This window comes from Pezoporus occidentalis, unplaced genomic scaffold (genome assembly GCF_034315485.1).
Source record: "Pezoporus occidentalis ecotype Australia unplaced genomic scaffold, CSIRO_AGI_Poc_V1 ctg201, whole genome shotgun sequence".
Taxonomy (NCBI): Eukaryota; Metazoa; Chordata; class Aves; order Psittaciformes; family Psittacidae; genus Pezoporus; species Pezoporus occidentalis.
The window spans coordinates 107448-133471 of NW_026913868.1; the positions used below are offsets into that span (position 1 = coordinate 107448).

At 39.5% G+C, this 26024-nt stretch overlaps 1 protein-coding gene across 8 annotated transcripts in view; it reads left to right on the forward strand.

Moving 5' to 3' along the window:
* Positions 1-26024, forward strand: part of KIF13B (kinesin family member 13B) — a 134196-nt gene that overhangs the window by 79789 nt on the left and 28383 nt on the right. For 4 of the 8 annotated variants that reach the window (XM_062618526.1, XM_062618528.1, XM_062618527.1 and 1 more), the window contains exons 18-36: positions 1997-2159; positions 3191-3337; positions 3836-3985; positions 4849-4977; positions 6531-6701; positions 7572-7729; positions 9408-9540; positions 10491-10637; positions 13041-13070; positions 15478-15577; positions 15910-16036; positions 17575-17630; positions 18913-19037; positions 20160-20336; positions 21895-21987; positions 23133-23285; positions 24279-24356; positions 24994-25047; positions 25998-26018. In XM_062618526.1, coding sequence (XP_062474510.1) covers positions 1997-2159; positions 3191-3337; positions 3836-3985; positions 4849-4977; positions 6531-6701; positions 7572-7729; positions 9408-9540; positions 10491-10637; positions 13041-13070; positions 15478-15577; positions 15910-16036; positions 17575-17630; positions 18913-19037; positions 20160-20336; positions 21895-21987; positions 23133-23285; positions 24279-24356; positions 24994-25047; positions 25998-26018 — 2212 coding nt within the window. The remainder of the gene's footprint in view (positions 1-1996; positions 2160-3190; positions 3338-3835; positions 3986-4848; positions 4978-6530; positions 6702-7571; positions 7730-9407; positions 9541-10490; positions 10638-13040; positions 13071-15477; positions 15578-15909; positions 16037-17574; positions 17631-18912; positions 19038-20159; positions 20337-21894; positions 21988-23132; positions 23286-24278; positions 24357-24993; positions 25048-25997; positions 26019-26024) is intronic. The other 4 variants (XM_062618530.1, XM_062618531.1, XM_062618532.1 and 1 more) reach the window with 2 other exon arrangements.

Genomic DNA, 26024 nt, shown 5'->3' on the forward strand with positions numbered 1-26024 from the left:
ACTGTCCTCTTTGCCTCTTTCTAGGCAATTGCACTGAGGTTATTTACTTCAGCCTCTAATGATCTTTGCCAGTATTACTGTCAAAAGAGAAGCTGCAAGAAGAAGATGAAGCTTACCCGAAAACAAGGAGTATGATAAAAACATTGTACAAATCTAATTTATATGTCTAGAGAAGCAATCTTTGAAATATTTTTGAAAATATTTGAGAAAGCCTATTAAGGTATTAGCTCTGTGACTGGAATATTTTGTGGTACCAGATTCCTGTGTTGCACAGTTGGTTCACTCTGATGCTTGTCAGGAAAGCCAGTGAGCAAGTGGGTATGGTGTCTGAATAAACCTTTCTCTGTAAATGGAACATCCACATCTGTGGTGGGGAAACTCTGGAATAAGCCACACAAGAGCTGACTGTTCAGCAGATGCATGGAGAAGTCTCCAAAGCCAGCAGTATGTTAATGTTTATACTGCTAAACTCATAATCTTATTTGCTTGGGTTGGTTTTGGGTTTTTTCCCTCAGAAGAAATGAAATTTAATTTACCTGATTTTTATGTTAAAAATCATAGAATGGTTTGGATGGAAGGGACCATAAAGGTCATACAGTTCCAAAACCCCTGCCATGGGCTTCTCTAGAGCCAGAAGTCCCATTGCATGAGTCATGCTCTCTTGTTAGTCTTTTAAAAGGTTTCAGTAGATGCTTTGGAAAAATATTTCTGTGTTACGAAGTGGGTCCTACCAAGCCATGTATTTGTTGGAGTAAATATTGGCTGCTCCTCAGGTGAGAAGAAACCCACATAGAAGCATAGAATGGTTTGGCTTAGAAGGGACCTTAAAGACTGTCTAGATCCAACCACCCTGCACAGGGACACCTTCCACTAGAAAAGGTTGCTTCAAGCCTTGTCCAACCTGACCTCGAACACTGCCAGGGATGGGGCAGCCACAGCTTCTCTGGCCAACCTGTGCCAGGGCTTTACCACCCTCACAGAGGAGAGCTTCTTCCTTCTTCTCATCCCAATCTCCCCTCTGTCAGTTTAAAGCCATTCCCCCTTGTCCTGTCCCTACAGGCCCTTGCCAAAAGCCCCCTCCAGCTTTCTCGTTGGCCCTTTTAGGCACTAGAAGCTGCTCTGAGATCTTCCCAGAGCCTCTGTTCTTCTCCAGGCTGAAGAAGCCCAGCTCTCTCAGCCTGTCTCCATAGCAGAAGTGCTCCAGCCCTCAGAGTATCTTCGTGGCTTCCTCTGGACTTGCTGAGTCAGCCTGAAGGCTTTTCTCTTCAGCTGACTAGGGATACTTACCACCCTAAGGATCTGTAACATCACCATTTCATGGTCACTGCAGCCAAGACTGCCCTTGAGCTTCACATTCCTCACCATCCCCTACTTGTTGGCAAGAACAAGGTCCTTGTTCTCTCCTCATTGACTCAGCAGATATTGGGGTGTGGTTGAAGTCCCACATGAGGACCAGACCTTGTGACTGCGAGGCAGTTACTGTCTGTCTACAGAGAGCCTCATCCGCTTGGCCTTCCTGGTCAAGTCTTCTGTAGGCAGACCTCCACTGTAATGTCACCTGTCCTTCCCTCTAATCTTGACCCATAAGCTCTCAGTCAGCTCCTCACCCATCCCAGGGGTTGCCCCATGCACTCCAGCTGGTCATTGACATAGGGCATGACACCCCCTCTTTGTCACCTCATCCTGTCTTTCCTGAAAAGCCTCTATCCTTCCATTCCAACACTCCACTCACAGGAGCCATCCCCCACATCTTTGTGATACCAGTAAGATCACAGCCCTGCAAGTGTGTGCATGTCTCTAACTCCTCTTGTTTATTCCCCGTGCTATGTGCGTTGGCATAGCGGCATTGAAGTGGGCCCCTAATGAAGCTGATTTCCCGATTGGATGTTAAGATTCCTTCCTGTCAAGGGATGATTTGTTTTGCACTCAGTTCAATATTTAAACGTTGTGATTTTTTTTTTTTTCCTGTCTCCCCTTCCATATCCCCCTCTTTTAGAGAAGAAATGCTGACCCATAGCCTGAGAAAGCTGCGAGAGCAGATTGTTAAAGCCAATTTATATGTGAGAGAAGCCAATTTTATCGGAGAAGAACTGGACAAGAGGACAGAATATAAAGTTACCCTCCAGATCCCAGCTTCAAGCCTTAATGCTAACAGTAAGGTAAGGTAGCCCTAATGGAACAAAATTTTTCAGTATGTTTGCCCTTTAGCATTCACGTTTGTTGTGTTATGACTTCAGTGGTCTAGCTAGTTTGCCAGTCTAGTCATGTGTATTAAATATGGCTCTGTTGGCACACTCTACATTCTAATCTTATTTCATTACCATGAAAACCTGATATATACTATCTTACTGATACCTGTATTGGTGCAAGTCCTTTTCAGTGGTGTTGAACTTCAGACTTGCTTCTGTTGCATGGTGACAAAATCTGTGTAGGTTAGGTAACATCTGCTTCAAGTACTCACCATCTCCTTGTGGACGTTTGGCTTTCCATCACCTAGTGAGCTGGGAAAATGCTGTCATCTCCATTGTGGAGGAAGGAGCTGGAGCAAAGAGGTTTTGGGTTATTTGTTCTGGGCTTAGAAATCATTGAAGGAGGGAACTGAACCCAAACATCCGTGTCTCGGGCTGGCTACCTAAGTTGGTATTATTCATGTTCTTGGCATCAGCTCAATATTTTGGGAATACTCATGCTGTCATGAGTACAGTAGATGTATTTTATTCCAGGATTAGAATTTTTATCAATTACTTTAAAAGTTTCACTTGTCTGCTTTTTTTTTTTTTTTTTTTTGTTTTGCAGTCTTCTGACACACCTAGAAACAGGATGGTAAAGAGGGTTAAGTGTTTGCACTAGTTGAAAGTTGCAGACAGTAGTAATCTTATCTGGGACTCCAGGCCTGCTGTAACTTGATATTTGTGAAATGCTTAAATGTTCCTACTTCTAATACTTATGTAAGGTGAAAAGCCATGGAAACTAGTGCCTGTAGTTGTGATTAGACTTCACAGTTAAACTGCACACAAATATACTGTGACAGCCAAGCTCAGAGTCTGTCATACTTGAACTTGAAGCTAGAATTAAAAAAGAACAGAATCTAGACTTTTGCCAAAGATCTTCTCAGTTTTGTATTGGTTTTAAACTGCCTTTTCCTTGTTGTTACACAACTCACTTACTTATATCTCTAATTGTTTCATAGAGAGGGGCAATTCTCAGCGAGCCTGCTATTCAGGTGAGAAGGAAAGGGAAAGGCAAACAGATTTGGTCACTGGAAAAGCTGGAGAATCGATTGGTAGATATGAGGGATCTTTACCAGGAGTGGAAAGACTGCGAGGAAGACAACCCAGTAAGTAAAAATTACTCCAGTATTGTGCTGATAGAACTACATTCCTGTTAAATTTTATGTTTAAGCAGATGTGAGAAAATCTTCTGGTTCAGGAGGGGGAGGGTAAAGATTGGGAGAAAGTATGTAGAGAGAGAAGTTTTTCTGAGCTTTTTCTTTTCCTGGTGCTGAAGTGGTCTTCAGGATGTCATTAAGCCTTTTTTGTCACTGATGCTTGTTTGCATACATAGGTTGGTGATAGAATCAAGTGTACAGTAAGAAGCCGTATGTAAACACAATAGCAGTTGAGGCTGACTTCTCTGTTTCTGGTGACATAAAGGAGAACTTGCTGAGGACAGGCCTTATACTTGGTCCAAAGTGAAATTCAGGTTTCCATTTTTGTGATCTAGTCTAGCCTATTGCTTGAGTCCATTTTTCTTTCATTAGGTTGGTTGTGCAACACTTTGAAAGCCTTTTCATGAAAAGTTTGGTTTTCTTACATTATTATGAATTTGATTGAAGGTGATGAGGGCTTACTTCAGGCGAGCTGACCCATTCTATGATGAGCAGGAAAACCACAGCCTTATCGGAGTAGCTAATGTGTTTCTTGAGTGCCTCTTCTATGATGTGAAGCTACAATATGCTGTTCCAATCATCAACCAGAAGGGAGAGGTTTGTCATTCTTCCATAATATATCCTTACTTATTTAATTGGAGCCTGTGTATCTCATTACCAGCATATAGCAGGTATTTTCCAGTTTCATGTGGACAAGCTCTTTGCTAATGATTTGGAATTATGCAAATCACATACTAACTTGTTAGAGTTGTATAGACAGTTCTGGTTCCCAGCATGGTGACTGTAAAATGAGGAAAACCTTTTTAAGCAGCTTTGTGAGTGAAGCAACCCAAATAAATACTTCATAAAACAACTATGAGCCCCACTGGCTTTCACTGACTACTATCAAGAATAGGCTCTTAAATATATGCTGTAAGAACAACTTCAAAGGCACCTAAAGCATGCCAGGTAACATTCTTCAATCTCTGGGTGTTTTTAATTCATTGCCTAGAGAAGCTGTGGCTGCCCCATCCCTGGCAGTGTTCAAGGCCAGATTGGATGGGGCTTGGAGCAACCTGGTCTTAGTGGAAGGTGTCCCTGCCCATGGCAGGGGGTTGGAGCTGGTTGAGCTTTAAGTTCCCTTCCAACCCAGACCATTTTATGATTCTATGATTCTCTGTGTTGTTCATAACATGAACTTTGCAGACTCTCTAGAGACTGGTGTGAAGGTGAAATTGCAGTATGGTGTTCCCAAAGTTAATCTAGTGGCTGATTATTTTATAATTTTATAACAAAGGCTCTTTGAGCCTAGCTCCAAAGTGTTCATCTCATGCAACAAGAGCACAGTACAAGATAATAGAAAGGAATAAAATGTTGTCTGCTTACACACTGGAAGCAGCAGTAGCTGTAATTACCTGAAAAGGGAGGAAGCTGTCACTGTTTTCTGGCACACAGGTAATTCTTACTCTTTTTTTTATCAGGTATCAGGTCGTCTCCACGTTGAAGTTGTTCGAGTTAGTGGAGAGATAGACGACAGGTTGGTTGGAGGTGAGGATAGTCCAGACTATTCAAATGAAAATGATGTTCAGGAGAGAAAGCTTGTCTGCAGGGTGAGTTCCAGTTATATCCCAACCTATGAGCAACTTTCTCTCTTTCCATCCAAAGTCTTAAATGTTAAAGAAGTCCCTGGTTTGTTGGCTTCTGGACCTTAGATGTCTCTTTGGAACCTTGTGTATCATGTTTGCTTCCAGTATGCAGCCACAGAGGCAGAGTCCTGTCTTTGTACTCATTGATTGAGTATATGAAATTGTATTGATGTTTCAGGAGTAACAAATAATAAAAATAGGGCAAATAATTTAGCTGTACCTAATGATTCAGTTGTATGCACAGAGTTTAATACTTTTGCTGTATTTGTTTCATGGCCTTATGTAATGACCTGGGTCCCAGTGTTTGTCCTGAAGCGCTGCTGTGTTTTCTCATGGAATTTTATTTCTGGGGTGGCTAAAATAATACAAGATAACTGGATGGGGTTTGTTCCTTTCAGTCTCCATGATTTATTTATTTATTTTCTTTAAGTCTTCAAGGTATTAAACTATATGCCCATAAAGTTCATTATAGTATTGGAAATGAAAGATCTGTGCTCTAGGATTAGAGCTACACTAATTCAAAAGGAGTCAGAACCTGATAAACTCCCATTGTTCTGTGAATCATTCTCAGCATTTCTCTCTCTAAATATTAGTTTGTGAAATACATACAGGTGTATTTATTATTGTCAATAATAAAAGGAAAGTGTTTACTAGCAGTTTCACGTTGTAGTAAAACACAGGATAGGCTAAGCTACAGCTAAGAAAAGAGAGAGGCAAAAAGCACTAGGAGGGAATGGTACCCTGGCTTCTGGACAAAATGAACAATTTGGGGGCAGTTGTATTCCTTTTTATGTTTTTTCCTGTCCCACAGAGCTCCAAGTGCTTGCAAGCAGTATGGGATATTGTTGCAGGAAACATATCCTCCTGAGGATCTTGAGTGCTGCCTTACTATAGAAGCCTGTCTAATTTTATCTTAACTTGACAAATGGGGAACAGAAGTTTATTAAATAGTATGGTTAATACAGTGGCTTCACTTAGATCAGAAGATACATACAAAACATTTTGGTTTCTATTCGGCCTTGATTTTGAACAAGAGGGCACAGGCTACTTCTGTATTGTTGAGCTTATTTTTGTGTTGTTTCTAGCATCACAGAATAAACAGGGATTTTTCAGGATAAAGTAGCCAGGTTTAGGTAGAATTACAAGACTTTCATTGTGTCCTTCTTAAATGACAATGTTTTCGTTGCATCTCACCATTAAAAACGAACAAGATGTTTTGGTGTGTTTGTAAAATTCATCCTTCTAGCTTTTACTCCCAAGAAATATGTGCCTGATGACATCTAGTGACCATGGTCAGCCAATGCACTCAAAATATTGCCACGTGTGTGTTGGTGCAGAAAGTCATATTTTGTGAGGGTTTTTTTGTTTTGGTTTGGGTTTTGTGGTTTGATTTTGTTTGGTTTATTGGGGTTTTTGGTTATCCTTTGGATATAGAGCAACATTGTTCCAACAGAAAATATTTTAATTCTATGTCTAATGAATAAGTGCTTTTCCTTCATTTCTCATCTCCTTTCTAGATTAAAATACTTCAGGCTACAGGTTTGCCACAGCATCTCTCCAACTTTGTGTTCTGCAAATATACTTTCTGGGATCAACTGGAGCCAGTCAATGTTGCACCTGAGGTGGATCCTTCCTTGTCCTCTGTCAGCAAGGAGCCACGGTGCATGGTTGTCTTTGATCACTGCAATGTAAAGTATTTTTTTCTTTTTCTATTTTATTAATGAAATTGTAGGCAGTTTCACTCACATTGTAATATTTCATGAGGCTGATACCCTAATACCATTTTTAATAAGAACTTAAACATCTTCAGAGTCCATATAAGTTTGATTATTCTATATTGTTCACTTGTGTGGAAATCACAGAAGATGAAGTGGGTTAATAAAGGCAAGTAATCTGTTCAGCAGAGAGACTTATATTAGCTTACCCACAGTAAAGATGCAGCTGAGCATGAATCACTTTAGACTCTGATGTAGTGGAGAGAAATGTCCCAGTCCTGGGACATGATGCCTGTTATCCTAATGTAGTAGATTAAAGTAGTAAAAAGTTAAGTCACGTAGCTTAGAACAGACCATTTCTTCCCATTGACTTTGGAGCAACTGTCTGAGTGTAGGCATCTTTAACAGAGATAGATGAAGTCAGCTTAGATGAATCCCAGCCAAATTATCTGAGTTCTCCTCTCATTCTTTGTCATTTGTTATTACACTGAGCAATTTATTCAGCTTATAATTTCTTAATAAATACAATACCTTCTGATGAGTTTTGATTTTCTGACTGAATATTAGAAAATATGATTTTAATTTTTTTGGAACCATCAGATGATGACTTGGAACAGCGTGCGGTCATTTTTCAGCTCTTTATAGACTCGAATCTTCAGTAAATCATGTATCATTGCCTTACCTTCTGATTTTACAAATGAAGGTGACAGTTCTTTCTTTCCTTTATATTGTGGCTTGGAGACCAGGGTGACTTTACTCCATGCTTATATTAAAGTCAAGACAATAAATCTCTAAGCAAAAGTCATTGTGTAGTCACAGTCAACAACAATTTGTCACTTACAGGAAGTTTCTGTAAATATTTCCGAAGACTTCATGGAGCATCTTTATGATGGTGCTTTGGCAATAGAAGTATATGGGCACAAGCAGAGTGGTGACCGAAAAAATCCAGCCCTGTGGGATTTGGGAATAATTCAAGCCAAAACACGCAGCCTTCGTGACAGGTAAATATGGAAAATAGATCCTTGGCTTAGAATTTTCAGGAAAATCCCTGTCTCAGCTGCCCAGTTCTGAGGTAGGTTTGAGATAAGTAGTCAAATTTTGAACTGAAGTCAACTGAGCATGTTTTTGAGATTGTAGACTCTATTGGAAAACCACCATGCAATGTGTCAGTAGGCTTTGAAAAAGTGAAAGAGGAGAAATGCCCATCCCTATTTCAAATTAGTAGTAAAACTTGAAAGCCTTAGAAGCCCCTTTTATCTAGGCAAACTCAATCTGTGTTTTACAAAAGAGCAAGCTGATTATTTTCCTTTATATTGTTATGCTAGATTGCTCCAGAAAGAGCTATCAAGTCTAAAACAGCAAGAGGTTGTCCTGACTGTATGCTGATATGTTTATTCAAGGTCTGACTCCAATTCATTCTTGACCATGAAATGTCATCCCTGTAGTGCTGCCACTGGAAGAGCCATGTTGCTAATTACTTGAGTTGGAGTAAATATGCAACAGTATGGTAATTCAGACTGAAGGGGGCTGCTTGTTTGTTGTCCCCAAAGGAAGCTTAATAGTATTCTCTTAAATGCTTTCCTTAATTTGCCTCTCCAATTAGAAGGCTGCTCTGCACTTTAATTTATTGGCAATTATTTACCTTTTTACTTCCAGCCTGAACTTGTGTTGAGCACTCTGAACATTAAGCTATATGTAGGGAAATTTAAAAGAAAAGTCGGGAAAATATGGCAAAGAGGAGATGGAAAAAAGAGGCTATAAAACCATAGAATGGTTTGAGTGAGAAGAGACCTTAAAGATCATCCGGCTCCAACCCCCTGCCAGGGGCAGGGACACCTTCTACTAGACCAAGTTGCTCCAAACCCCATCCAACCTGGCCTTCAACACTGCCAGGGATGTGGGGCAGCCACAGCTTCTCTCTGTAACCTGTGCCAGTGTCTCACCACCCTCACAGGGAAGAACTTCTGCCTAAGATCTCATCTAAATCACCCCTCTGTCAGTTTAAAGCCATTCCCTCTTGTCCTGTCCCTACATGCTCTTGTCAAAAGACCCTCTCCAGCTTTCTTGTCAGCCCCTTTGGAGGCACTGTAAGGTACTCTGAGGTCTCCCTGGAGCTTTCCCTTCTCCAGGCTGAACAAGCCCAGCTCTCTCAGCCTGTCTCCATAGCAGAGGTGCTCCAGACCTCGCAGCATCTTTGTTGCTTTCTCTGGGCTTGCTCCAACAGGAGTTCCTGAAATTCAGGAGAGTGCCCTATATCTTGAAAGCTTGTGAGACAGCATCATATTTTATTACACTGTCTTCTGATAGGACTAACCATGCTGGGCTTCTGTGGCAGTAGCTGAGTTCAAAGCATAAATTTTAAAATGCATTGGAACTGGGGTTTGGATTGCAGAGGCTTACTTCTGATTTTTGACTGAAATAGTTGTTAGTAAAATTATAAGAACTGTACAGCTGGTAACCCAATCCTTGCCCATGTAAGGGGGGTTGGAACTAGATGATCTTTAAGGTCCTTTCCAGTTCAAACCATTCTATGATTATATACACTTAGAAATGGTGCATATATTGACTTGTTCCTTTGCTTCTTCAGTCTGTATTCTGAGCTAATCGGTTGTGCTGCTTCTTTCTCTGTGGAAAAAAAAAAAATAGAAAAATAGAAAGCATATTTGACATATTTTGCAGGTGGAGTGAAGTAACGCGAAAAGTAGAACTCTGGGTTCAAATTCTAGAGTTGAATGAGAATGGGGAATACTGCCCGGTTGAGGTGACTTCTGCCAGGGATGTGTGCACAGGAGGCATCTTCCAGCTCAGACAGGTAAGGAGGCAGATATATTTTGGCTGTGAAAAGAGCCTGCGGAAAGCCAAGAAGCTGCTATTTTGTATGGTTAAGGGATGGACACAAAATAAGTTATTGTGTAGAGCAGACAAAAAGTAGAAGAGAGTGGAGTCCCTCGGGGTTTTGTGAAACTGCCAGTGTGCATAAGCTCAGATTTAAAGGTGATCAATGCTTACAGGTAATCTTTTTGCTATGTTCTGTTCTGGGTAGCACCTGCTAGAACAGTCATCAGTCTCAACTGGACTTCATAATTTTTTGAAGAGGTTCAGAGTTCGCCTTTATTTGATCCTTCTGGCCAACCACTCTTTTGTTCTTTGAATTCTACATACATTAAATTGTTAATGCTTAACTGAGTAGTTAACATTTCAAAATGCCCATAGAACACAAGGAATTAGTAAAAGTCAGATACAAGCTGAACCTCCAAACTTCCCAACTCCTTTGATGATTTTTTTCCATCTTTTTTCCCCTGTGGGTTTTATAAAGACCAGTTACTTTGCTGCGCTGATAGCACTAGGGGTTAATAATTTTCAGTCAAGTTTACTAAAATTCCAGTAGCTCACAAAATTAGACTGTTTTTTTCTCCTCTTTTATAGGTGGGGAAGAGACCCACCTGCCTTTAGAAGTATTACAAATAAATTTCTATAAGTGTATGTTTTAAAAATCCTCCAGAAAAGTAAACTGGGAAGTTGCTGAATGCTGAACTTTTATTTTTCTGTAAATATATAAATCCTATGAAACAAATCCTTGCAACAGAAGGGTAACTCTTCAACACTGGGACACTGAGGTCGCAGGGCTTACCACTTTGTTCTTCACAAAATAAAAACATAATGGTACTTGCGAATAACTGCCACTAGAGGTCTCTCTGTCATTAAGCTTCTAGTATTTGTTATTCTCTTTTCCCGAGCATTTCCAATTGTTTTTTTCGGCAGGGGCAGTCTCGACGAATTCAAGTTGAAGTGAGATCTGTACAGGAATCCGGGACCTTGCCACTGATGGAGGAATCCATATTATCTGTTGGCATTGGCTGTGTTCAAATAAAACATGTCAAGTCACAAAAACTACCTGAAAGTTACCAGGTAAGAGTGAATACTTTCTGTCATCTGTGGCTATTTCCAAGACATGTAAAAGCATAAAGTGGTGTCCTGTGTGACAGCTGGAGGCAGCTCCATTAATTTTAAGATTTAGTTTGGTTTTGTTAGACTTTTTTTTTAAACCAACTTCTTAAACATATAAAGCAATATCAAGAAAAATTGGCAGAGTTACTTTGGCTGTGGTTTTTGTGATTAGTCAGGATAGTTTGAAACTAAACCTCTGTCTTTTTGAAAATGTTGTGGAAGATCTTTTCATTTTCCATAGTGAAATAGTGTTTGTAAGACTACATTCTGTGTCTTTTCTGGTTTTGGTATCTTTTTCCTGTCCTTAAAAGCAGCACAACCTTAACACACCATTCAAAAAAGAAAACATTGAAGCTTCTAAAATTCATTAGGAGTTTGTCCGGTAGGTTTTACTTCAAATATTAAATGTGGCAGCAATTTTATGTGCAACGTGTATTCAAACAGTGTTGAGCTACAGCTGTGAGAATTATATGAACCAGTTGTTGACCCACAGTAAATGTTGAGCAGTTTGACAACCCCAGAAGCGCTACATCTCATCTTAAGCTGCAGGTATATTTGATTTATTTTATTTCAGTTTCTAGTGCAGTTTGACTTCTTCCCCCAACAGCTGCATTAAAATCTAGTCACTGCTCGAAGTGAGCAAGCCAAAATCTGGTGCAATAGCACAAGCAAGTCTCCAGACTTGTTTGATTAGTTGCCCTGCTTGAGACAAGTCCAACTAAACACGAGGTAGTTTTGGGGACATCTTCCAGCTTTCCATAATGTTTACCCTGTTGACAGACCGTGATTCAGCCTGTGTCTGCTCCTGTCTTTTAGCTTAATCAGTATTGTTTTTCTCTTTGAGGTCTGAAGTAGTTAGTTTTTTTGTTGTTTCCTAACCTTAACAGCCCCTTGCCCCTTGCGTGTCAGGGGTACGAAAAGGGCAATTTTTTCCTCCTTTGCAGAAATCTCATGTTTCAGCAGCATCCTAGGCAGATTATTGCTTTCACTTCCCATTATGCTTCTGCTAGCAATTTTACCTTCAGGCTTTTGTAGCTGCCTTTCAATCATAGCAGTTTTTGATACCCATGTCCTATGAAACAAGTAAACTGTTGTTTCTGTTTTACTCCTGAATGAAGCAAGTTTTTTAAGAGACTTTTCTCTATCAAGAAAGAGTGAATGATTCTTGCAAATTTTATTTGAAAGCTATTACACACCTGCAACATACATATGCCTCCTTGAGCCTGTTTCAGAAGGTGACAAGTCCCAGGTGAACATCCGGTCTGTCTCACCCTGTTTCTTCCCCAGTGAATTCCTGATCTGTTGACCAGTTTCAACCGTATCTGACAGAGCTGGCAATCCACAAAATAGCACATTCTTTCAAGAAAGACTTAAACTCCGCTTGAGAAAGAGAGACTAGTGAGTTGTGTCTGACACTGATAACCCACATGGGAAAGGGCTTTGAAAACCATGTTTTATTAGTCCTCTATCTTACAATAACCTTCTGACTTGAGCACCTGGATATTTAGTCCCCTTATTAACATTTCTCTGTCTCAAGTAAATCAGTATCTATGGAATATGAAAGATTTTCTAAAGATCTTGAACTAAGAAAATGCTCTTCTATATGGCTTTTTCATTTTAGCTTAGCTAAGCTTTTGCTTTCATTATTATATACAGAAGTAGACTCCAGTGGCTTGTTATTGCTTAAATAGATCAGTAATAACTCCATGAGGACTGGAGCCCTCATTGCTTCTCCATCCACTGTGAAGGAGTGGCAGTTCTGCTTACTCTTACTGCAAGTGTCTCTGCTTGTGATAAATGTTGAGAATGAAAGGTGGTGTCTCCTATCAGAAAATAATGGAAATCCAAATGTCAAAAGTCTACATTGCAACTCCTGGTGTGACACACTTATTTAAACTCCCCAACAGTTGGCTTAGATGTTTACAACTTTTTCCCTGTAGATGCTACAGCAAGCTTACCTCAAATCCTTTATGCCAGACTGATTTTTCAGTAGTTGCTGTAATATTGATACTGAAGTCTTATACCAGCACATTTTTCTTTGCTGTGCAGGATCAACAGGTTTCAAGTTGTTTCACTAATACTCGTCTTTCTTTCTTAGGGCAATTCAAGTGTTACACTTGCTTCCAATTACAAAGATTTGTAGTAGCTATATCTCTCTGACATTTTTCCATTATAATTGTTGGATTGTTCTGGATGAGCTGATAGCAGTGAGTCTTTGGGATGTCGTGTTTTAATTCTGTGATCATACTATTGCTAAGCTCAGACTTTTATGTAAGACTTGCTAAAATAGTTACACCTTTTGCATTCAATGTGTATCCTGCTATAAAAAAAATTAATGGCATGGTTTTGTATGTTTTGGCCTAGGAAGAAGAGGATGAAATGGACAGTTATCAGGTAAAATTTTTGAATCCTTTTTGTTTTTACAAACTCATGCATTTCAGATTAAAACACTTCAGAGGAGGACCAGTATTTTGTCTTTGCTGTACTGGCTGGGTATGCAGAGAACCTGTCTACTGAAGACACTAGAAGCTTGAGAAGTGTGTAGATTGTTATGCTACAAAGCTGGGTGGTGGATTAGAGAGGTGGAAGAGAAAGAGCAAGAACCCTTAATGTGTATTTCCAAACCAAAATCCAATTACTTTTCACTTTTGGTGTTCTGTGGGAAGGCATCTTCATTCTTGACAAATTACGGTATTGAAAGCAGCCGTGCATAGATAGACTTGGGGGCATTGGTTGATGAGAAACTCAGCATGACCCACCAGTGTGCACTTGAGCCCAGAAACCAACTGTGTCCTGGGCTGCATTACTAGCAGTGTGATCAGCAGGTCAAGGGAGAGATTCTCCCATTATGCTCTGGTGAAGAACACTCCATGCAGTCCTGCATCCAGCTCTGGAGCCCCAATATAAGAAGGAGCTGTTTGAGTTAGTCCAAGGTTGGTTTGCCTGGAGAAGAAAGCTTCGGGGAAATCTTGGAGCAGCTTCCAGTGCCCAAAGGGGCTGACAGGAAAGCTGGAGAGGGGCTTTTGACAAGGACACATAGGGATAGGGCAAGGGAGAATGGCTTTAACCTGACAAAGGAGAGATTGAGATGAGATTTTAGGCAGAAGTTCTTCCCTGTGAGGGTGGTGAGGCCCTGGCCCAGGTTGCCCAGAGAAGCTGTGGCTGCCCCACCCCTGGCAGTGTTGAAGGCCAGGTTAGATGGGGCTGGTCAAGTGGAAGGTGTCCCTGCCAGTGGCAGTGGGATTGGAACTAGATGAGCTTTATGGTCCCTTCCAACCCAAACCATTCTATGATTCTATGAGATTGTCCTGATAGAGAACAAGAATAGGCATAGCAGTGTTGAATGTTGCAGTCAAATACTTTATGCTGTTTCATATTATGAATGTGCTATGTGTAAGACATCTGGAGTATACTGCATGGTCACCAACCCTTAGGCGAAGAAGGGGGATTCTGGTCCTGAAGCCCAAAGACAGAGGGAAACATCACACTATTTTTTTCTATATAATGTCACAGTAACATGAGTCTTAAAGGGGAGCTGATGAGATACAATATCTGTGATACCTTTCTCATCTTCTTGTGAATAACTTTACAAAAGCACATCATTGTTGTTATAGATCTCAACTTTGTATAATGAGAGCAACCAGATATTTAATGCTTTCTGATAGATTCTGGCATACTTTAGGGGTCTGCAGCTGAGTAATACAACTGTAGTTTATAGTCTTTCATCCACCCAGTTTTCATGACAAAGTATGTGTTATACTTTGATGTGGAATGCATCTGAACAGCTGTAAAAGAGGCTTGCCTGAAGGCATCCTGGAGCTGATAGCTCATCTTTGTGGCACCCAACGTACTGCATGTAGAGTATCATTCATCATTTCTGAGCATTTCTACACAAGAGACAAATGAACTGAGTGTTCTTAAGGATACCGGGTGGGGTTTTTTTTGAAGGACATGAGCACTTCAGAAGAAATATTTTTAAAAGGCCTAGTTGCAAATGCCAGAACTAGAGACAGTCATGTGATGCAGGGCAGGGATGGATTGCTAAAATGAGGCTGCTAAACACTGAGTGGGAACACTGAGTGATGGATAAGGACTGGTGTTTCCAGCTTTGCCACAAGGTAGTAGTTAGTGAGTTTTAGACTAGTTTGGGGGCAAAGATGTATAAAATGCAGTTTGTTCAGCTGGGAAATACAGAATAACAGCTAGAGAAGGATGCCTCAAGCTGGCAAACAAAACTAATTCAAATAAGATGTGGAAAGTTAGGGATTTGGACCTGTGAAGGAAGGCTAAGAGAACTGGGGTTGTTTAGCCTTGAGAAGAAGAAAAGACTCAGATGGGATCTTGTCAATGTGTGTGAATGAGAAAAGGGGTAAAGAGGACAGATCCAACCTCTTATCAGTGGTATCCAGTTAATGGAAAAGAGGCAGTGAGTTTGCACTTCACATAAGAAGTTACTTGGAGAGGTTGTGGAGATTCCATCTGTGTTGATATTCAGATTTCAACTGGACATAGCCCTGAGCAAGCTGCTGTGGTTGACCCTGCTTTGGGCACAGAGCAGGGCTGGGCTAGACAATCTCCAGAGAGGTCCCTTCCAACCTCAGTTGTTCTATGTTTCTGTTTAAGTTGTCCTGTGCAAAAGAAAATAGAGAAGAGCTAAGTGATTTGTTGGAGGTCTGCTCTGTGTCTTATTTTCTTCTTGGGTACAGGATGAGCAGAAGTGTTGAGGAAATGTGTAAGCCACAAATAGGAAACCTTGGCTTTCTCGGGCCAATACTTATCATGACTACTTTCCTCTTTACAGGATAGGGATTTGGAGAGGCTCCGTCGGAAATGGCTGTGTGCTTTAACAAAGCGGCAAGAGTATCTTGATCAGCAACTGCAAAAACTGGTTGGGAAGCCTGGTAAGCAAAATACAAAATACAAAGGTAACAATAGTGATATGTTGAGGCATGCTCACTTAATTTTTTTATCTTAATGTATTGCAAAATTTATAAAATAAGTTAATGGAGAGTTGAATCTCTGAACTCACCAGTAATTTACTTTCAGTGAAACTAAAGTTAGAGAAGCCTATATAAAATTGTTCTTGTATACTGTGTATTTCTTCTTTGTGTGCTGAATATCTTAGCGGAGTGAGGTTTTATTCTGTTATAGCTGGTGTAAGATCACTGAGACATGATAAGGCACCGAATAAGAAATGCTCTCTATTGTCCTGCCTAACATCCTGCTTCTTCAGATAAAACAGAAGATGATGCGGATCGGGAGGCACAGCTTTTAGAGATGAGACTAACACTCACTGAAGAAAGGAATGCTGTAATGGTTCCTTCTGCTGGCAGTGGGATTCCTGGAGCTCCAGCAGAGTGGTATGAACATACATTGCCATATGCAAGAATGAATGTAAAAATGATGCATGGCCTGTTCCTGTCTTGGATCATTGCCATTTTTTGCTTTCCTTAATCTGGCCTCTGTGCACCATATGAGCAAAGTTGTTAAAATTAGGCCTCTTGCTTCAATTATTTTATTAGGCTGTCTATCTGAAATTCAGAAATGGTATTTAGTAAACGATACTATTATTGATCAGAGTGTAATTCTGACCTTCTGAAAAAACAGGATCAATATTTATTACCATTGCACGTACCATTTTAAAAAATTAGCTAATATGTTAATTACCTAGTTCATTCGCTTAAAAGGCTGCTCTGTCATAATAATACTGCATCTACAGGAGCATTTTGTTGCACTCCTGGTTTGAGCACAGTCTGTTTAGTCAGCAAGTGTTCCATGTAATTTTCTAAACATTAAAAATAGTAAGCTACACTATACTTGAGACTGCTGTACTGTAGCAGCTGTGAATAACAACTGTAGATAAGGAGGCAAAGTTGTTTCACTTCAAATCTTTTGTCTTCAGTTGCTTTCAACTTCGTGAAAAAATTTTCTGAGCAAACATCTAACAGTATTTATTGATGGAATTGAGTGTCATGGAGTTTCAAGCTAAAGTTTGTTGAAGCTAGCAATTCTGAAACATAAAAATGACAAATGCTTGCTGGAAACACATCAGCCTTCACATCAAAGTGTTGGACTAGGCTGAAAAATAGTGGAGCTGCAGGAAACTTCCTTGAGGAAGAATTAGTTTTGAACACTTTCAGACCAGAGGAAATGTTTAGTGTTATTTTAGCACCATATATATTACAGAAGACTCCTGCTCTTGTTCACCATAAAGTTCGTCAAGTCCAAGTTTGTCTTGAGATGGCTACAGCCTTTTTTCACAGCTAAGATTGCCACAAGGAATCTTAAAGCCTTCCGTGCTCCGTGTTACATTTTTATTTCCTTATTAATGTTGTGTAGCTTAAAGTGCTTAGCCAAGGACTATTTTGTTTTAAAAACAAACAGAACACCACCTATGTTACCCCTTCTTCCATGAAAGATACCTTAAATAGCAGCTTTGACTCTCAAATATGTGTGGTTTGTAAGAAAGAGTAATAACTGTGTAGTGTAGCAGCATCAATGTTAGTTTAAAAACTTTGACGCTGGATGCTGTGATTTTCACTCTGCTGTCTTCACTGCCATTACTAATGCAGAGGGGGTTGCATTTAATAAATGTATGTGTCAGAGTAAATAAACTTAATTTTGCTATTAGCATTTTAGAGGGAGAAAACCTCTCTGAAAGCAGAGGTCAAAGAATATAGTAATTCTGAGACAGCTAGGATAAAAGAAATACCAATTTAGTTGAGTCTCTTGGAATCTGTAAATTAAAGTAAAACTGTTTGCCAATGTTATCAATAGTCTGGCTTAAAATGGCAGTTGTTCTGAACGTAATGTACTTGGGGCTTGTATCATAAGGTACATGTGCTGGGTAAATCTGTGTTAGTTTAAATGCTACCATTGTCCCTGTCTTCCGTCTTAGGACTCCAGTGCCTGGTATGGAAACTCACATTCCTGTTATTTTCCTTGACTTGAATGGTAAGTGGTTCTTAAAATGACAGGGTGCTTTGAAACAAACTTTATACAGCCAGAGGCATTATAGAATTTAACCATGCTAATAAAATGAAGGCATGCCTGGAATGGCAGGTGGATTAATTTGGGAGTGCATGTTTTTCACTAAAACATTGTTTAATGTTCAAAATAGCATTATATATGGGAGGACCATAGATTTTCATAATTACAATGTTTTTCATATTTGAAATAGAAATAGTAAAATGAGTACATCTAAGGGAGTGTACGGCAATAGCAGTGTAAACTAAAAATTATTGTTGGGAATGTTCTTTCTGAGTTCTCAGAAGGATATAGCACTGATGCTATATCCTGTAATTTCTTTACTGATGACTCAGAAGAAAACGTGAAGTCACTGATAATAAGATCTAAATATCAAAAAAATGTGGCATGGTTAGCTCAAATTAGTTTACAGAGAGTGATCGTGTGTTTCTTTCAAACAATGTATGGTCCAATCATCCAAATACAAGATCCGGTTCAAACAAAGTATTTAGCAGATATTTCTATCAAAGATGGGAAATTGTAGCCAAGAAAGCAGCAACCCCAGCGTAATCCAGGGAGCCAGCAATGCCTCATCAGCTGAACAAATTCTTAAGATGTTTTAAAGGGGGTTAACATGTGTTAGAAGCATCAGGTGAGAGTGGGGAGGTGGCCTTCTGCCTGTTATGAGGAGGTCTTTGCTGCAATGCTGTTTACATTTATGGTTTGCTCATCTAACAAAGCACGTCGGTATATGAAATGGCTTCAGAGAGGAGCTAGTTAATCATTCATGGTGAGGGACTTGAGCCAGAAGAGGTTGAGCTGCTTCTCAGAAACCAGATGAAGGGTTTGTTTAATCATGATCTGTAATTTTACTTGTGTAACCATCAGCTTATCTTTATTTAAAAAGAAAACCCCACACCACCTAAGTGATGCCAGATGAGCAACATACTTGGTATGATTGAGCTGCAGCGCTGAAAACACACCTGTGGGCAAGGAGGGGATGTTTACAGCTGAGGGAGAGTCCCACAGAAAGAGGACTTTATAAAGCACACTTGAGTCTGTGTTCCCAAATCTGTGTGCACACTTTCTCTATTGAAATGGGATTCTTTTTGAAGTGGAACAATGCAAGAGATTTGCTTTTGTAGATAGAGTATAAGTAGCCAAGCTGGGGAGTTACTGATGAAAACGTGAATTCATGACTTGCTGGATATTTTTAAAAAGGACAATTGCTTTGTGTCTCCTCACCTTCTGCACTCACTTCTGTTTCTAGCTGATGACTTCAGTTCCCAAGACAACCTTGATGACCCAGAAGCAGGTGGGTGGGATGCTACACTTGTTGCAGAAGAGGAGGAGGAATTCTTTGAACTGCAGATTGTGAAGCATCATGATAGTGAGGTAAGCAGAGATGCAGGCCAGTATATTTAGTTTAGAAGTCTGTTAATTGTTCTCTTTTTATATTCAAATGTGTAAATAGCGCATCGAAGACTGCATACAAAGTACAGAATACTTGTTTCTAACATAACTGAATTCAAGTTTTCCAGAAGTATTCACTAGGATTATAACCATGATTTGAAAAATAATAAAACTCAAGGATCTTCCTTCATCCAAATCCAAGCATTACAAAAGCTTCAGATTCTGAGTTTGTGTTTAAAAACCAAAACCAGCTCCCTTAGCAAATTAGAAAATGGAATCCCCCAGGTGAAAAACTAAACAGTCTTACCTGTTGTTACAGTTAACATTCACCTGTTCATTGTTCCATTCGTTATACAACATTTTGCCTCTGAGTTTTACAACTTTCCAATTGTCGGTTCGTGATTTTTGCTCTTAGGCTTAGAATCTCTGATGTTATTTTTTTTATTCCTTACAATTTTGCTCCTTACTCTGAGATTTATTGCTCTTTTATATTTTAGAGGAGCTTTATTTCTGATGGGTTTTATGGGTTTGGGGTTTTTTGTTTTGATTTGTTTTCAAAGCCTGGAAAAATGGCTACCAGACTGTTTTTCTTATGGATTGAATATAAACAGTTTAAATTTTCAGTAATACTTAACATTCAAGAAGAGAAATTCCAAGTTTTGCTGTATTGCTAGAAGTGTTTCTGCAACATTATTTCTCAAATGCAGACGAGAGTTTATGTGGTGTGATGGAAGATTTTCACTGCAATCTCTGTTGCTCTCTGGCTTGTGTTAATAAATTAGGCCAAATGGTCCTGTAGTTCTGCATATTTTACAGTTTATTTGCAAGGATCCTGGGTGTTCAAAAATCTTTTTTTCAAGAGGAAATGTTCCAGAGTTTGAGCAAGTTGGCATTTTCAATCCCAGCGTCTTCATTTGGCAAACTAATCTTGATTTTTAAATGGCCTCTTCTGAAGTGCAGGGATTTTTCTTCATAGGGAGTGAAATGGAGAAGCTCACTCTCAAAATTTATGTATTATGTATTTTTGTTAATTATGCTTAATTAATTACAGTTAATTATACACCTAATTATGCTTATTAGAGGATACATTTTTTTCCTTTGCAGGTGAAAGCAGAAGCCTCATGGGATTCCACAGTCCACGACTGTATCCAGCTCAGTAAAGGAACAGCAGCAGATGAAAGAGTTTACCTTATTGTGAGAGCCACTGTCCAGCTCAGCCATCCTGCAGAAATGCAATTAGTGTTACGCAAGCGCATTTGTGTCAATGTGTATGGCAGACAGGTATGTCTTCTATAGTCCTTCATGCTTTTCATTCTGCCCCATGGTTATCACTGCTTGAAGACGGGAAAGCTGTGATCTGTGCAATATGCTGCTGCTTGCCTTATTTTCCTGTATCTACCTTCATCTCTGTCTGCATGGAAGCACCTTATCAGTCTCATGTGTCGAGACTTTCAGCTGCCAAGTAATTTTCATAGTATCTTTTATACTGTGGATGATAATGCAGCCTTTTCTTAAAGGCTCAGTGGGACATGGGTATGAGAGACTCAGTGTTATTTGTATTAATTACTAAGGGCTTTATTCCAAATCACTGGAAAGAGTTAACTTCTCATGAGCTTGCAATTCAGGTTTTGGAGAAACTGTGCATCACAAGAAATCTATATGTTTCCCTGCTCCTATAGTATGTTCACACATTACTGCTGACCATTTCTATCTATCCAGATATTTAGAGAGAAACTAACAGTAGTTGGAGCAGAGATTCCTTTGTGTAATTTGCCAAAGTCAATCACTCTGTCTCTTATGTTTTCCAATTGGCTTGTGCTCTTAAAATAATGTGTAGGTAAGAGCATGATATTTGATAAATGGAAAGCAGAAAGTTGTCATTCTATTTGCAGCATCTTGTCCTGAAAAATATTTCATTCTTGAAAAGGATGGTGGTGAAGAGTTTGTTCAGTGTTGTCTCAGAATCCAGCTTCCCCTAGCAGTGATAATAACAAAGCAGAAAGCCTAAATTATAATTCTGTTTGCACATCTGTAGTTAAAATCTGAAGCAAGAGCAGAAGAGGTGTGGTCACACCCTGAAACCCTGTTAGCAACTCTAAATTGCCTTTAGTGCTAGGAACAGAAGAACTTGGTGCTTCAAGCAGGCAAAAGCTTTTTCTCGGAAAGAGACCAGTGAATTTTTTTGTCATATAGAATGAAAGAGTATATTCAATAGAGAAATTGAGCATGCCAGTAATTACGATTGTGTTAAGTCTTCATCAGTTCTGTTTGCTATGGATTTTAGTCAGTGATGTGTTTTACTTTTATTCAACACAGAATCTTTGGCTTTCTTGCTAGATTTCTAAAAATCCTCGTCAATAACCTTTCCTGGGTGTTTGTCTCAGCAGCATCTCTGAATGACTCATCTCTGCATTAATTCAACAGTCCAGTTCTTAACCCTGCAAGGCGCCAAGTCAGCATAAACAATGACCACGCTGCCTTAAATCATTCTTCATAACGATCTCTTTGGTCAAGAATTTAAAGTCTGTACTTGTCAATATTCAAGACAAGTCACCTAGGGCTCTATAAAAAAAAAAAACAACACACCACTTCTAGAGCTAACAAATGCTTTGTATGCTGGTTAAACGGTCACCTTGCAATGAAGAAAGTTAATCCTTTCTCTGTATCTGAAATACAGACAAGCAAATGATTTGTCTCCAAGTTAAAAATCTTTGACTCTTACATATTTATTGAGTTTGCGCTTCTTTCATTATGAAGTATATTTATTTCATTTTAAATATGTTAAACCATATTCTCCTTAAAGAAATATTTTCCTTTTTTTATTTTTGCCTCTCCATAGGGTTTTGCACAAAGTTTCCTCCGAAGAATGTCTCACCGAAGTTCCATTCCTGGCTGCGGTGTCACTTTTGAGATAGTCTCAAATATTCCAGAGGTGAATAAGAAATCAGCATAGCTGAAATTGGCTAAGAGCCTCTAAATTTCTGATTTTCCCCTTATTTTGAGCATGCTAGCTCTTGCTGCTGCAAGCATGAACTCTGGTTCTTATAAAAGATTAAGCATATTCCTTTACATGCTGTGACTTAGCAGCAACCTGTGTCTTGTCAGTGTCGCTATGTATTTTGTTAGGTGAGCATCTGTTTACTGAGGTCCTTGAGGAAAGAGAGGGAAAAAGTGGGAGTAAAGATGAGCAGGTGAAGTGCGTGATGCAGGGAGCATGAGAATATGTAAAAAATAACAAAGTGGCTTTTTCGAAGTAATGTCTTTATGCAACTCTTGATTCCTGAGCATGTTCATAGATAGAATCTAATCCTTTCCTTCCAAACAGATGCTCTATCGGAGCACTTGTGAAAACATTAACACATAAAGAGCCAAAAAGGCTGGTTGATGCCTGACTGTGCCTTTTATGTTCTGCTGTATTTAGCACGCAGTGTTGAAATGTTTTTCAAGCAAAGTTCTATTTTTTTTTTTCTTTCAAGTCACTTGAAATTTTGTTTTTCTCACAGGATAGGTAACACTACAAATGTGTTTGAGCACTTTTTAATTATGAAATTTTTCCCTGTGAGGGTGGTGAGGGCCCTGGCACAGGTTGCCCAGGGAAGCTGTGGCTGCCCCATCCCTGGCAGAGTTCAGGGCCAGGTTGGATGGGGCTTTGAGCAACCTGCTCTAGTGGGAGGGGTCCCTACACGTGGCAGGGGGTTGAAATTAGATGAGCTATAAGGTCCCTTCTAACCCAAACCCTGCTATGATTCTATGAAATATCTGAATGCAGCCCTTTTGCTAATCAATGGCAATGTCTCACTGTGAGAATTCCCCTCCCATCCCTTAAAAAAAAAAAAACACAAACAAAAAACACCATAAAAAAACAAAACCAACAGAAAAACAATAACCACATCTAGCTTGAGGTGTCGTTACTGTGGTAGGAGCACCCACACAGCACAAAACATCTGAACCTGCCCCTTATATTAAGGGCGAGCAATGTTGAATGTGCTGTGTGTTTTAAAAATTAATTTTCTTCAGGACTGATTTGGGATGGTTTTATTATATTTTAAAAGAATGTCATATCTTTCATCTTCCTAGGATGCTCAAGGAGCTGAAGAGCGCGAGGCACTAGCCAGAATGGCAGCAAACGTTGAAGATGCAGCTTCAGCTGACTCTGAAGCCTACATTGAGAAGTACTTGAGGAGTGTGCTGTCTGTGGAGAACATTCTCACCTTGGATCGTCTGCGCCAGGTCTGTTTTTAAGGCTGAAGCAGACAGCAGAGAACATGCTTACTGAGAACAATAGCAATACAAATGTTCTAAGTGCATGCAATGGCTAACAAACCAAAAACACCACTTCAGTGCCTACCTCCACCTTACAAAGTGTGCATGTGGCAAACATCTAAGGATGCAAATGTAGCTTTCTATAAAGAGATGCTCTCACTCAACTACCTATAATACGGATGGATGGGACTGGGATCTTTATGTTAAATGCACTGTTATGGGATGCTTGGTTTGATTTTAAGACTGTGCATTGCTAATTATGGTTCAGAAATGTAGTTATGTGGGGTTAGCTTTTGCTTTCTGAAGCCTGGTGTTTAATAATAGTTTCCAAATTTGCTAGAAGAGCTCTTGTAATTTTGCCCATGTTCTACCTTGAAGTAATCACACCCATTCTGTCAATAAATAAGACATCGATTGATTTAAGATTTAAGTACCGTAACTGGATCTGTTTACCAGGAAAAGTGCAGAAGAGAAAAAACATTTATTGAGAGTTGTTCTGGATATAAATTATGCGAGCACAAAAGGAAGTTATGCAAAACAAACTGGAGTATGTGCCTGCCCACTATAAATTTATGGTGAAGTGTGTTGCACTCTAAGTATTGAAAGCAAGTTCTCTGTCATATATAATTAGTTTAAAGGATTAAAATAAGAGGTCAGCCAGGAAAGAGAGTCTTAGTCTTTACATCTGTAACAGTCATTTCCTAGAATCAGAGCTAGCTGCAAAATCCTATGTGGGCCAATCAGCAAAATATTACATGTTACAGTTTATCTACTCTTACACTTCTAGCCATGTTGGTTGCAAGTTGTAGGTTACAGTAGACTTTCCAGACAGGAGCCTGGGCAATAAGGCTGTTCAGAAACATTTTTCTTGTATAGACAAAACTATTCTGGGGTGATTGGAGCTTAGATTCTTGCAAGGCATGCATATTTTCTTTGTTTTTTTTTCTCTCTGATTGACAGGAAGTTGCTGTAAAGGAGCAGCTAATGGGAAAAGGGAAACTCTACCGCAGGAGCCTGAGCTCTCCCAATGTGAATCGAGTGAGTATTCCATGCTGGTATCTACAGCATACTGAGGGCAGCAGGTCCAGTCTTTCAATTACAGGTCTCTATGATGCCAGTCATGGAGTATGGCAATAAATTTCCTTCTGTTTGACCCTTCTGTTTGTCTGTGCTATTTGTGAGCATGTAAATCGCTAAATGGAGGCAAAATCTGCACATATTCATGCTTTCATCATACAGGCTAGTATGCTTGAAAGCATCCCTGTAAATCCAGACTATTTGAAAAAGCAGTGCTTTTTTTTTTTTTTCTGAACACTGGATTTTTTTTCATTTTGCTACCAACTTGAAAATGTTTTTTTTCTTCACAAGATTTGAAAGCAAGTTACAAGTATTTATTGATCTTAAACTTTGTAACAGTGTTGTGCATAAGAAGGGTGAGACTTCTGTTGTTCAAAATTTAGGAAGAAATCCTTTGATAGAACTGGTAATCAAACTTGTAAAATTCTTGCACCTTCCAGGTCAATAACTGGGATTTCACCTTCATCTCTTGGATTTCAGTTCTGCTTTAACTGCAAAACTATTTCTTTTCACCCTTCCTTGTGTTTGTCAAGAGGCATATTTATCAGTTGTTTAAGTTTCTGATAAGAAATAATTCTGCTTGTCTAAATTATTTCAGCTTTCTGGAAGCCGCCAAGATTTAGCACCTCCTTATAACCTGAGCAGTAACCGGGTAAGTATCCAAAGGTCGCCTGGCAAGTCTTCTGTAGAAAAAGGTAGCTACAGTAACTACAGTGTACCAGTTACAGGGGCATAAGTGGGAAACATCTGTAAAAGATGGGGCACACCCATGTGCTCTTTGTATCCTTGTGACTAGGACATAACTAGTTTTGCATGTGTTACACTAGGACTTCTCTGAGAAAGTTCCCAGACCTCCATCAGTCATACAGCAGTGCTGCCAGCCACTGTGGGATGTAAAATGGCAGACCTGCAGTTGAGCAGAGGAGATTAGATGTAGTTATCCATCACTCAGGAGTGCATTTCTCAAGGGATATCTTCCCATTGTCAAGCTTCAGAGCTCTTCCAAAGCTTGGTAGATGCAAACCTTCTGGGTAAGGAACAAATTTGGGTTCATATGTAAGGTTAGGCCTACTGTAGTACAGAACAGAGGTTTATGAGGAGAGTCTCTGACCTTCAGAGGAAAACCAACAGTCTGAAGCTTTTAGTGGGTTATAATTCAGCCCATTACACTTCTTAAAAACAATGGTATAGATCAAAAGTATTTCTTTAAAAGCTGAAAGATTAAATTTAAATTTATTTTCCAAATCCTAGATAAACTGAAGTGTCTTCTGATAGATATTCTGCCCAGCAAGCGTGTAGTCATTTTAAAAGGGAGAAGCTAGTGGTGAAGGCGTTTTAATGCATAATGCAGTTGCACAGAATAATAGAATTTTGATGTAGTGCTCTAGCATTGGTTGCTAAATCTGCTACATCTGATCCATGTAGAGAATGCTAAAATACGTGCAGGTGATAAAGTGCTTATAGCAACTTCTATTTGGAGAGGACTGTGTGATGTTTCAATATTGTAGAGTTTTAATGCAAAAAATAAAGATCAGAGTTCTTAATGATTTTTGGTTTTTCTCCTCCCTTCCTCTCAATGGTTTCCCTCATTGCATGTTTCAGAGTCCAAAGGTCCCAGCGGAGGTAATG